Source organism: Hevea brasiliensis, chromosome 18, assembly GCF_030052815.1.
Source record: "Hevea brasiliensis isolate MT/VB/25A 57/8 chromosome 18, ASM3005281v1, whole genome shotgun sequence".
In the NCBI taxonomy this organism is placed as follows: domain Eukaryota; kingdom Viridiplantae; phylum Streptophyta; class Magnoliopsida; order Malpighiales; family Euphorbiaceae; genus Hevea; species Hevea brasiliensis.
This window is the reverse complement of record NC_079510.1, coordinates 40,004,518-40,018,550: the sequence shown is the minus strand read 5'-3', so window position 1 is coordinate 40,018,550 and position 14,033 is coordinate 40,004,518. Positions and strand designations below refer to the sequence as shown.

Sequence of the window (14,033 nt, the reverse complement as noted above, 5' to 3'; positions counted from 1 at the left end):
ACTTGAAGAAATTAATAGGTGGACATTGCTAGCTCACAGCCATAGGACCACATATTCTAGTAGATGAACTAGCAGAAAGGCTAATCAAGAATGAATTAAACATATTAGCTTGAGAGAGAACTTCATGGACTATCCCATCACCACTAGAATAAGTGTTCTTAAAAATAAGATCATTTCTATGATGCCACAGCGTCCAACACGCAACTGTTAGTAGTATGCCCTAGAGTATATCATTTGTATGTATCTTGTACATATCTTATTAATAAAAGACAATTTCACTTTTTCATTTATATAATATATTTATGTGTAATAGAAAAGGTCCATTGATGTATTGTTAGAAATTCTATTCTTAAGTTGTTAAGAATATGAGTGATAGTATTTCTAGTACAAAGTATCATAAATTGGTTCACAATTAAGAATACTTTACAAATGACATAACTTATTCAGAAAGATTATAATCATATTTATTCCCAAGTTATTTATATGAGATATAAATAAGATGGAGTGGTGAGTCTTATGCCACATAACAAACATGATAAGCACTTATATATGATAAGTAGGCCGAATCAGTGACGCTTATGACAAGCACATAGAGTTTACTCTTTTCAATGCATTGTCATATATCATATCAGTACATATAATCTTTAGACCTGAGATAAAACAGTTATCTTGTATATAGGTGGTTTGAGCTTGATACTGTTTTCATACTTGTACTGTGTATAGGTATATGGGTATGTGTTGGCTCCTACTAGTTATATATGGAAATAGGTGTTGATCAAGATGGAATCCATTACCCTAAGTAAATAGGGATAAAATTCTATGTTCATTTAATTGTTCTTAATGTTTCAAGTTCCTGGCCAGAACAGACAGATTTAGTCAGAAAAGAGTTTCTGACAAGAAAATCTAATTAATCAAGAACTAGAATTAAAAGAGAACATAATGTTCATAACAAATGGGGTTGGACATTAACCATGACTCCAACTCGAATTGGGATTTTGTAACGGAGAGATTCTAGTGCATGGTAATATATGATTAAAGGTTCATTTAAGGTATTCCTTATTACTGATTGGGTGACCATAGCATACTATACTAGGTATCAACCATGGTCTATGAGATGCCTGAAATGATTTAGAAAAATCATTTACGGTAAGAAAGAGTTCTAATGATATTAAGAGTTAATATCATTTCTCATTGCCAATAAGTAATGAGCCTAGTAAATCACAAATCTACATAAGCTAATCACCATTTAAAATGTGATTTAATTGATTAATTAAAGAGTTTAATTAATTGATTAAAGAGGTTTGGTTTGCAATAAGATTGCAAAGTCCCTAGCATGACTTGAAACCAAATCTAGGTTATTTGATGTATAGTATAAATTAAATTTATATTTAATTTGATTAATATAAATTTAATTATGAGAAATTAATTAATTTATATTTAATATAAATTGATTTAAAGAGGATAAATTATGATTTTGGGTTGAGAACTCAAATAAAAGAGTAAGGGAAAATTGGTCTTTTCACATGGTGACATGTGGCACCATGAGATGGTGACACATGGCACCATATGATCTTGCCACTTGTCTTTCTATGATGGAAAATCACATGTCATGATTTAAATGGAGCTTGACACTTGGCTTCATAGGATTAAATCAAATAATAACAAGATGGGATCTTGTGATGACATGTGGCAAGGGAGTTAGGATTTGACCTAAGTATATAAAGAAATATTATAAAGAAAAATCAGCCACTCCCTTCTTTTCTCTCATGTTGGACAGCAACATGGAGTCTTCTTCTTCTCTTCAATTTCTCAATTGATTCAAAGGGAAAAACTTAGATTTCCTCTTGAATTAAATTATTAGAAAGTGTTTCTAACACCCAAAACATTCATACAACCTTCACAAAGCATAAACCCCATCTCAAAATTAGTTGATAAGGCTTGAGAAGCCAATCTAGGGGCTGCCATTGCATTTTTGGTGTGTGCTTGTGGTGGACAAACTAGAGGGATAATATTTGGGGTCCTAAGAACATCCTAAGAGTCGGAATTGCATCAATTGTGCATCAAGAGATTAGTACCTAAAAATCCCTCTTTTAGTTACGGTTTAATTGAATTAAATGTTAATTCACAATCTTTAATAGCAAATGAAATTTTAATGCATGTTAAAATGTGTTTTGGTATGCAATTGGGCATTGGAAATTGATTAGGATCATAAGACACTTGGTATGGTGCATGTAACCTTATAAATAATTTTTGAAATTCAAGGTTCTAATGCCCTTTAATCCATGCTTCCACTCCTTCAATTGGTATCAGAGCCACTATATTTGCCATTAAGATTGTTTATGAGGCTTAATTGTATGATTGGATCCGTACAGGGGCGTGTTGGGCTTTTTGGGCTTGGTTTTTGGGCCCATTTTGCAATTGTTGTAAGGCCCATAATTAAGCCCATACCTAATTAAATTGTTTAACTAGGAATTTTAATCACATAATTAATTTATGAAAATTGTTTTCATAAAATTAAATTTGGAAATGGTTTCTAAATTTAAATTTATTTGAATAAGATTCAAATTTGAATTTTAGTTGAATATGTGATATTCAATTTAATTTAATTTTTTTATAGCATGTATATTTCATTTAATTGTTAAATTTCAAATACACATGATGGATGATCATGGACAATAAAAGACCAATGTGATTGGATTTATTTCTTTTATTTTTCTTTGGGATGTAAAATAATTAATTTTATTTTAGTGGCATGTATTATAAATATTGTGATAATTTAGGTTGTAATTTCATTTATTTAAGGACTTTAAAGTCCATATTCTTGTAAACTCGCCTTGGTATGCTAAGGATTACAATGTAATTAGATTACAAGAAGAACAAGGAGGTAAAGAGCATTGGTGGGACTAGTGGGAGGAGATCAAGATCAAGGGTTGATTATGTACTCCTTCAGCAACTCTTGTAACATGAATGAATGAAATACACCTAGGAATGCCCTGATTCAATTCTTGGTGGCTCAGAATTAAATCCCTTAGAAAGTCTATGATCATACCATATTATTTGTTTATCCATGTATGCATGAGATGTGTATGAATGTATGCAAGTATATGATATATGCATGCTAATTGGATAATGTACAAAGTGAGACCATGATAGTAATTAAGTCGACCACAAAATCTTCTAAATAAATGATTAAGTTGAAAATGGTATAATTAAGGTAATTATATCATGGCCCTCCATTGAGGCAATTATTTTAAGAAATTTTAAATATTTGCATGTGATGCATTTATTTAAGAGATTTTCTTAAGAATAATTGTTAAGCATAAGATGTTATAAATATATAAATAGTTGGTGGCCAATAATGGATGTGCCTAAGGACATTAAAATTATTTGCATGATTACTGGCTCAATGGGATCAACTTAACTAATGCAAGATAAATCAATAATGGATGTGCTTGAGATTTTGAGCATTAGGGGCTAAATAAATGATTGAACCTCACATGAGATGTGATGGACAAGGAGTTGTTCACTTATAGTTTATTGTGATTCCAATAATGGATGTGCCTAAGGATGATCAATAAGACTATAAGAATTCAATCACCCACCAGAAATCCATCCAACTAGGATTTCCGTTTCCTACTTTGAAAGTGTGGGATTCGCCAAGTTACTGGGAGGATTAATTTGATTAAAAGACCATAATTATTTTGGTTAATTACTTAATACCTTTACTAATTAATCTAGTTATTTTCTGCAGTTAATTTTTCTGATAATAATGAGCACACAACAACCACCACCATCCAATATCCTTGCGAGCATACTTAATCACAATAGGTTGATGGGACCTAATCTTTCTGATTGGCTCAGAAATTTAAAACTTGTCTTGAACCTAGAACGTATTGGATATGTTTTAGACTTAAAGGTTCCTGGTCCCTTACCTCCAGAGGCCACTCAAGAGGAACTAGACACTTTGGACAAGTGGAAGGAGCATGATATAAGAGCCAAATGTTACATGCTTGCTTCTATGACTAATGAGTTACAGAAGCAGCATGAAAATATGCAGAGTACAAGTGAGATCCTCCTTCACCTGCAAGAGTTGTATGGTGAGCACAGCAGGAATGCTAGGTATGAGATATCTAGACAGCTATTCCGCATGAGGATGTCTGAGGGACAGAATGTAGGAGATTATGTTTACAAAATGATTCGGCTTATTGAGCAGCTGGAACATCTTGATTTTCACATGGATTTCCAATTGCAGACGGATCTGATCCTTCAGTCCCTGCCTGAGTCATTTGGGAATTTAGTGACAAATTTCCATATGACAAAGCAAGAGTGTACTCTGGCTGGGTTGCTTAACATGCTAGTTATTGCTCAAAAGAATATGCCAGACAATAAAGGAAAAGAGGTGGCTTTGATTGCATCTTCTTCTTCTACTGAAAAGTCCAAAAAGAAGAAGGGTAATAAGAATAAGAAACCTCAAATTCCTGGACCTTCCAAGAAGATAGCCAAACAGAAGGGCAAGACTGAAGCTGACAGAGGCAAGAGAAAGTGTTTCCACTACCAGAAGGATGGGCACTGGAAGAGAAACTGCCCAGAGTATCTTACTTATCTGAAAGAAAAGAAGGATAGACCTTCAGAAGGTATGTCTGTGTCTTGTTATTTAGATTCTGATGATACTCATAATTCATCTACAGCTTGAGTTTTAGATACTGGTGCTAGTTCTCACATTACTTTTGATATGTAGGAACTAGTAAGTAATAGCTACTTGCAGTCACGAGATATTAGACTTCGGATTGGCAATGGCTCAACTGTTGAAGCTTTAGCCATAGGATCTAAATCTTTATACATGAATGGACATGTTTTGTATTTAAATAATGTTTTGCATGTACCTGATGCTTTTAAGAACATCATTTCTATATCTAGTTTGACTAGAAATGACTATGAATTTCAGTTCACAAATGATGTTTGAAATATTTATTTTGGAAATAAATATATTGGCTCGGGTTATATGCATGATAGACTTTATTATTTAGATAATAATGTTCAATACAAATCTAATGCAAGCAATCTAAATGAATATAATGCCATGATGAAAATCAACTCAAGTTCAAAATATATTTGATACTTAAGATTAGCTAATGTTGCAGAACATAGGATTACAAAGCTGGAGAAATGGGAATTTTATCCTCATTGGGTTCTAAACCTACTCCAACTTATGAATCCTGCCTTGAAGGCAACATGACTAGATCACCTTTTGTTGGACAAGGGTTAAAAGCTGAAAATATTTTGGAACTTATACATAGTGATGTATGTGGTCCATTTAAAGAAATGACTAGAGGTAGTTTTCATTACTTGATTACCTTTACTGATGATAAATCAAGGTTTGGGTATTTGTATTTGATGAAATACAAACATGAATCCTTTGAAAAGTTCAAAGAATTTAAATGTGAAGTAGAAAATCAAACAGGAAAAAGTATTAAAACTTTTTTATCAGATGGTGGAGGTAAATACTTAAGTACTGAATTTGATGAATATTTGAAAGAGCATGGCATTGTCTCCCAACTGACTCCTCCAGGAATGCCACATCTGAATGGTGTATCTGAAAGGAGAAATTGTACCATATTAGATATGATATGCAGTATGATGATCTATACTGATATGCCAGTCTCCTTTTGGAGATTTGCATTAGAATCAGCTTTGCATATTCTGAATAGGATTTCATCAAAATTAGTCTCTTCCACACCTTATGAGATATGGCATAGAAGAAAATCGAGTCTTAAGTATGTTAAGATTTAGGATTTTCCAGCTTATATTAAAAAGCTGAACACTGATAAATTGGAAACCAAATAAAAAAAAGGTCGATTTATTGGATATCCAAAAGAAAGTTTTGGATATTATTTTTATTTGCCTACATCACAAAAGGTTGTGGTAAGCAGAGATGTCATATTTCTTGAACAACAGTTTATTCAAGAAGGTGGCAAAGGAAGGCAAATAGAGTTAGAATTGGAGAATTCTGACCAACCAACAGATCAAATGGATATAGATCCATCTAGTTAACCTACACCTATTGATGAAACATTTACAGTAATTCCTCGCAGATCGACCATGATATCTCACCCACCAAAGAGATATGGTTTTCTTCATGAAGATGAACAAGAGTTATTTACTCATGAAAATATAGATCATGGAGATGATCCTCTTACCTATGAAGAAGCTATATCAGATATAGATTCTTAAAAATGGATTGAAGCTATGAAATCCGAAATTGATTCCATGCATAAGAACCAAGTTTGGGACCTTGTTGACCCACCTGAAGGTATTATAACTATAGGGAATAAATAGGTTTTCAAGAAGAAAATTGGTTCTGATAGAAAGGTAGAGATCTATAAAGCAAGGCTAGTGCAAAAGGGTTTCGCCATAGGTAAGGAATCGACTATGAGGAGATTTTCTCACCTGTAGCCATGCTTAAATCAATTAGAATTTTATTAGCAATAGCTGCATACTATGATTATGAGATTTGGCAAATTGATGTCAAAATAACTTTTCTCAGTGGAAACATTGATGAAAACAGTTTCATGGAATAACCTAGGGGTTTTGAATCCCAAGATGGTTTCAAGGTATGTAAGCTAAACGATCCATTTATGGATTGAAACAAGCTTCGAGGAGTTAAAACATCCGTTTTGATGAAGCCATTAAATCATTTGGTTTTATAAAAAATATGGATGAGCCATGTGTATATAAGAAGGTTAGTGACAGTGCTGTCACTTTCCTTGTTTTATATGTAGATGACATTTTATTGATAGGCAATGACATAGGTATGTTGATAACTGTCAAGATATGATTGTCAAATACATTCTCCATGAAAGACTTAAGGGAGACAACCTATATTTTTGGAATTCGCATCTATAGAGATAGAGCAAAAAGAATAATTGGTTTATCCCAAAGTCTATACTTGGAAAAGGTGTTAAAGAGGTTTAACATGCTTGATTCTAAGAGAGGATTGTTACAAGTAAGGCATAGTATCCACCTTTCTAAAGAGATATCTCCAAAGACACCAGAAGAAAGAGATAAAATGGCCAGGATTCCATATGCTTTGGCTATTGGAAGTTTAATATATGCAATGTTGTGTACGAGGCTGGATATCGCATATGTTATTAGTTTGACTAGCGGGTTTTAGTCCAATCCAAGTTTGGAACATTGAATAGCTGTCAATAATATCCTTAAGTACTTGAGAAGAACTAAGGATTTATTCTTGATTTATGGAGGTGGCAACTTACAACTGGATGGTTACACTGATTCTGATTTTTAATCAGATATTGATGATAGAAAGTCTACATCTGGATTTGTGTTCATTTGTGATGGAGGTGCAGTTAGTTGGAAGAGTTCCAAACAGAGTACGATTGCTGATTCCACTACAAAGGCTGAGTATATTGCTGCATCAGATGCTGCAAAAGAGGCTGTTTAGCTAAAGAAGTTCGTGATAGAAATTGTAGTAGTTCCTTCCATTGAGTCAGCAGTTCCTCTATATTGTGACAATAATGGAGCAGTCATACGGGCTAAGGAACCCCAATCTCATCAGAAATCTAAACACATAGAAAGGCATTATCATATTATCAGAGCGATAGTTGGGAGAGACGAAATAGCCATGCAGAAGATAGCATCAGCTGAAAATCCCGCTGATCCATTCACGAAGCCTATGTCACAAGCTCAGTTAGACTGACATCTTGATAAGATGGGTCTGAGATACTGTAATGAATGGCTCTAGTGCTAGTGGGAGATTGTTAGTAATATGCCCTAGAGCATATCATTTTGTATGTATCTTATACATATCTTATTAATAAAAGGCAATTTCACTTTTCCGTTTACATAATATATTTATGTGTAATAGAAAAAGGTCCATTGATGAATTGTTAGAAATTCAATTCTTAAGTTGTTAAAAATATGAGTAGAATAGTTAGCCTTCCGGGTAGTAACTGGTCCTTTTTTATTTTAAATATGGGTATAAATTTATTGATGGACAATGGGATAACTATTATTTTTCAGTATAATTGCAAACCATATTACATGACTAATAAATTTTAATTTAGTATTATTAACATTATTTTCAAAATTACTCCCGTTAAACCGGTCTGGTCCTGTTTTAATAACCATGCTCCTTTCACCACAGCATGCCGCTACAAAATCCGCCTCCCCTCTGTGTGTGTGTGTGTGTGTGTGTGTGTGTGTGAGAGAGAGAGAGAGAGAGAGAGAGAGAGAGAGAGAGAGAGAGAGAGAGAGAAGAGAAAAGATATGGTGAACATCGTTGCAATATACATGACCTTATTGCATGGGCTATTAAAGCTAGCTGGAATGAGACCACGAGAAGTGGAGATCCAGCCAGGGACGGTGATGCACTTCTGGGTTCCAAGAGAAACCATAGGCAAGCCTGTTGTTGTATTTCTTCATGGTTTTGCACTAAATGGGATTATGACATGGCAATTTCAGGTGCTTTCTTTGGCCAGAAGTTATAAAGTTTATGTTCCTGATTTCCTCTTCTTTGGAGGCTCAATCACCGATATGGCTGATCGGTCACCGGCGTTCCAAGCTGAGTGCATAGCCAAGGGTCTAAGGAAGCTTGGAGTGGACAAGTGCACTTTGGTTGGTTTGAGTTATGGAGGAATGGTTGGGTTCAAGATGGCTGAGATGTACCCTGATTTGGTTACATCAATGGTTGTAACCTGCTCGGTTATGGCTCTTACCGAGTCCATTACTCGTAGCGGTTTACAGAGAATTGGGTTCTCATCTTGGCCAGAATATTTGCTTCCTGAAACAAGCAAGGGTTTGAAACAAATGCTGGACATTGCTAGCTACAAGCTGCCATGGGTGCCTAATTTTGTTTATAAACATCTTTTGGAGGTAATTAATAATATTAAGAGCTTCTTTGAATTAATAATGTTCAAAAGAATTTCAGTTTATTTGAAAGCTTTTACTATTATTATTATTATTATTATTATTATTATTATTATTATTATTATTATTATTATTATTATGACTCAACTGAAGACTTTACAACTTTGGAGATTAAATCAGCTTTATTTCAAAATTATTTGCAGGTCATGTTTGATAACAGGAAAGAGAGAACTGAACTTTTGGAGGCATTAATCACAAGGGACAAGGACTTTAGCATTCCTGATTACTCACAGGTTAGGTTAATTAATTATAAGTGGATTATTATTATTATTATTATTATTGGATGAGGGTTGTTGAGAAGGACCAAATTTAATGGGTATTAATTATATGTGAGATTTATTATGATTTAAGATAAGACTGCTTATGATTTTAATTAGCATGGCATTTGTAAATTGGATGAATGTATGTATTTGAGTGTAGGTGAATATTTATTATTGAAAAAACCTTTCAGTCCATAATTTAATCTAATTAATTTCACAAATTTGAAATATATATATATATATATATTTATATATTGAGTTGTTTGGTTCTTTAAATTTCAAGCTTGAATGATTATTTTTCAGTACTGGAGGAACAAGCTTTAGGATAAGATGCCTTAATTTGACCATCACCTGTGTCAATAATGTTGGTTGTCTCCTTCTGGTGAAATTGAAGTTTCATGTGGTTATAATTGTTTGCGGACCATAAAACACCAACTTCTAAAATTAACCATTAGCAAGCTTTCACTAGACTTTGTTTAATTAGGTGTTCAAGTCAAATTTTTCCACCTGAAAACAAATCCTAAATAGTCTAAGTAAGAGGTTGCATTCATTTGCAGAACATTCATCTTTTGTGGGGAGAAAATGACATACTTTTCAGCCTGGAAGACGCTCATAATTTGAAAGGGTATGTCATTATTATTATTATTATTATTACAACGGAGAATTTTGAATTAAAAATTATATTTAATATTAATAAATGTATGATCAGTAGGTTTAATTGGAAAATTTAATTATCCACCTGTTACTTGAATGCATGCAGGCAACTAAAAGGCAAAGCAACATTGCATTGCATAGAGAAGGCAGGCCACCTGGTTGAAATAGAGCGACCATTTGCCTACAATACCCTCCTCAAGAAAATTTTGGCCTCTTTCTACGAAGATGAGAAGCAGAAACTATGAAGAATTTAAATGCACTTTCAATAACAATTAGCATTTTATTGTCATTGAGTTGTTTGGTTGCCTTCAAACACTGATCTTTTTTTTTTTTTTTTTTTAGTTGGGAAATAAAATAAAGGAGACTTACAATTAGTCCCTGTATTTTGGTTCGTTAAACCATTTAATTTTTTTATTAAATTTTTTATTATTCAGTGCTAGTTAAATTAGTATTTAGTCTCAATCCTCCTATTTTGAAAAAAAAATATTATTTAATCTCTCTATTTTAGTAAAACTAATTAATTAGTCTCTATATTTTAAAAATATAACATTTTGAAAAACATATTATTAAATAAAAATGTAAACTTTACCCTATGAAAACTAAATCTGAATATATATATATATATATATATATATATATATATATTAATTATTCAAGTATTTTCATCCAATTTTTGAACATTATTTTTGTATTTTGTCTACTAGAAAACAATTTTCTTTAATTATTTTGAAATTTAGGGAAACTAATTAATTTTTTTGTGCAAATCGTTTGTTTCATTTTTATAAAAAATGAAAATAAAGAGAGGATGAGTAGAGAAGGGTATGGGTGTAGAGGAGAAAAAACATAAAGAGAGAGAAATAAGAGGGAGAGGATTGGACAGTTTAGGTATAAAAAATAATTATAGAACTAAATAGTTAACAAAACAAAATTACATAAATTAATTAATAGCATTACTAATGGAAAAAATTAATGGAGGGACTAAATTTAACGCAAGAAAAATATAAAAACTAAATAGTATATTTTTAAAAATATAAGGATCAAATAATGAATTTCATTGAAATGCAAAGGCTAAATAGTAATTGACTCTAAAGAAAAATTAGTTATGCCCAAAACCAACTACAATATCAGATGTTAGGAAAGAAGTCATCTCTGGGAAATGGGAATTAATCAATGATGAAAATTAATCACCAGTAATCACATGAATGATCCTAAACTATGACACCACTTATGTCAAGCAGCAAAAGACCATGAAGCTCCTGGGGAGAATCTGTAAAATAGTGAACACCCAAAGGGAGGTCCTGACCCATACGAGCAAGCGCATCAGCCCCATTCCCTGATTCACATGCAATGTCCAGTCACGACCAAACAACTCTTTGATGCCCATCTCCAAACACCAAACTAGTGCAGGAGTTAACATTAGCCATATTCTTCGAAAGACAATTAACAACAACAGACAAGTTGTCTTTTTCAATCGTATCTCTTCTGTAGCTTGTCCCATGTCAGCTGAAGACCAAGAAGTTCCCCACATCTCAGCCATAATAATCAATTTCAATTTTAAGATGCCATAACACTCTGTTAATGAAAATTCATTTGTTACACTCAAAGCATTATACTAAATAAATTAGTCATTTGATTAAGTATAAAATACTCATAATGGTGACCGAGCTAGATATCAACTTATAAAGGGCCAAATGTATATATAAGTGTACATATTTTATGAAAAAATAAATTATAATTCATATTAAATTAGTTTATTAAAATTAAAAAAAATATAATTATTTATATAAAAATAATGATGAAAAGTTAATTTTAATTACTTTTTTAATATATATGATTCATTGAATAATTAATTTATTGATAAAATCTACAAAACTCATTAAGATTGTTTAATAATTTAAATAAAAATAACAAATTATATCTAGTTAATACAAGCTAAAAATAACAAATTATATTAAGGGTAAATTATTACTTAGTCCCCGTATTTTAATGAAAATAATTATTTGGTCCTTATATTTTAAAAAATACACTATTTAGTTTCTGTATTTTGTCTTCGTTAAATTATTTAGTCACTCTGTTAGTTTTTTTGCTAGTTAATACTGGTCAAACTACTAATTAATCCTTCTATTTTAATGAAACTAATTAGTTAGTTCATGTAATTTGACTCCGTTAATTATTTAATCTCATAATTATTTTTTATACCTAAACTACCTTAATTCTCTTTCTCTTATTTCTCTCTTATCTTCTTTTATTTCTATATCTCCACATTACTCATAGTGGTTTACAGAGAATTGGGTTGTCATCTTGGGCAGAATATTTGCTTCCTGAAACAGACAAGGGTTTGAAACAAATGATACGCATTGCTCGCTACAAGCTGCCATGGGTGCCTAATTTTGTTTATAAACATCTTTTGGAGGTAATTAATAATATTAAGAGCTTCTTTGAATTAATAATGTTCAAAAGAATTTCAGTTTATTTGAAAGCTTTTACTATTATTATTATTATTATTATTATTATTATTATTATTATTATTATTATTATTATTATTATTATTATGACTCAACTGAAGACTTTACAACTTTGGAGATTAAATCAGCTTTATTTCAAAATTATTTGCAGGTCATGTTTGATAACAGGAAAGAGAGAACTGAACTTTTGGAGGCATTAATCACAAGGGACAAGGACTTTAGCATTCCTGATTACTCACAGGTTAGGTTAATTAATTATAAGTGGATTATTATTATTATTATTATTATTGGATGAGGGTTGTTGAGAAGGACCAAATTTAATGGGTATTAATTATATGTGAGATTTATTATGATTTAAGATAAGACTTATTATGATTTTAATTAGCATGGCATTTGTAAATTGGATGAATATATGTATTTGAGTGTAGGTGAATATTTATTATTGAAAAAACCTTTCAGTCCATAATTTAATCTAATTAATTTCACAAATTTGAAATATATATATATATATAGAGTTGTTTGGTTCTTTAAATTTCAAGCTTGAATGATTATTTTTCAATACTGGAGGGACAGGCTTTAGGATAAGATGCCTTTATTTGACCATCACCTGTGTCAATAATGTTGGTTGTCTCCTTCTGGTGAAATTGAAGTTTCATGTGGTTATAATTGTTTGCGGACCATAAAACACCAACTTCTAAAATTAACCATTGGCAAGCTTTCACTAGACTTTGTTTAATTAGGTGTTCAAGTCAAAATTTTCCACCTGAAAACAAATCCTAAATAGTCTAAGTAAGAGGTTGCATTCATTTGCAGAACATTCATCTTTTGTGGGGAGAAAATGACATACTTTTCAGCCTGGAAGACGCTCATAATTTGAAAGGGTATGTCATTATTATTATTATTATTATTACAACGGAGAATTTTGAATTAAAAATTATATTTAATATTAATAAATGTATGATCAGTAGGTTTAATTGGAAAATTTAATTATCCACCTGTTACTTGAATGCATGCAGGCAACTAAAAGGCAAAGCAACATTGCATTGCATAGAGAAGGCAGGCCACCTGGTTGCAATAGAGCGACCATTTGCCTACAATACCCTCCTCAAGAAAATTTTGGCCTCTTTCTATGAAGATGAAAAGCAGAAACTATGAAGAATTTAAATGCACTTTCAATAACAATTAGCATTTTATTGTCACTGAGTTGTTTGCTTGCCTTCAAACACTGATCTTATTTTTTTTTTAGTTGGGAAATAAAATAAAGGAGACTTACAATTAGTCCCTGCATTTTGCTTCATTAAACCATTTAATCCCTTCATCAAATTTTTTGTTACTCATTGCTAATCAAACTAATATTTAGTCTCTTTATTTTAAGAAAATTAATTATTGGTCTCTATATTTTGAAAAAAAATTACTATTTAATCTCTATATTTTAGTGAAACTAATTAGTTAATCCCTATATTTTAAAAATATAGTATTTTGAAAAACATATTATTAGATAAAAATGTAAACTTTACCATATGAAGATAAATCTGAATTTATATATATATATTTTAAATTATTCAAGTATTTTCATCCAATTTTTAAACATTATTTTTGTATTTTGTCTACTAGAAAACAATTTTCTTTAATTTTTTAGAAATTTAGGGAAACTAATTAACTTTTTTGTGCAAATAGTTTATTTTATTTTTATAAAAAATGAAAATAAAGA

General features: G+C 31.4%; 2 protein-coding genes across 3 annotated transcripts; both read left to right on the top strand.

Annotated features, from left to right (window-relative positions):
- Window positions 1-8,228: 8,228 nt before the first annotated feature.
- Window positions 8,229-10,230, top strand: LOC131175942 (uncharacterized). 2 transcript variants are annotated; one of them, XM_058140771.1, is made up of 4 exons: window positions 8,229-8,889; window positions 9,087-9,176; window positions 9,761-9,828; window positions 9,964-10,230. In XM_058140771.1, the coding sequence occupies exons 1-4, from the start codon at window positions 8,284-8,286 to the stop codon at window positions 10,100-10,102; spliced, it is 903 nt and encodes a 300-aa protein (XP_057996754.1). In that variant the 5' UTR covers window positions 8,229-8,283; the 3' UTR covers window positions 10,103-10,230. The 2 variants fall into 2 exon arrangements, with proteins under 2 accessions (XP_057996754.1, XP_057996755.1); XM_058140772.1 differs by lacking the exon at window positions 9,761-9,828 and having other exon boundaries at window positions 9,964-10,152.
- A 1,974-nt stretch (window positions 10,231-12,204) lies between these two features.
- On the top strand, window positions 12,205-13,594 carry LOC110641385 (uncharacterized). Its single transcript, XM_058140555.1, has 4 exons — window positions 12,205-12,270; window positions 12,474-12,563; window positions 13,136-13,203; window positions 13,339-13,594. Exons 1-4 carry the CDS (start codon window positions 12,205-12,207, stop codon window positions 13,475-13,477), a joined length of 363 nt encoding a protein of 120 aa, XP_057996538.1. The 3' UTR covers window positions 13,478-13,594.
- Window positions 13,595-14,033: the final 439 nt, after the last annotated feature.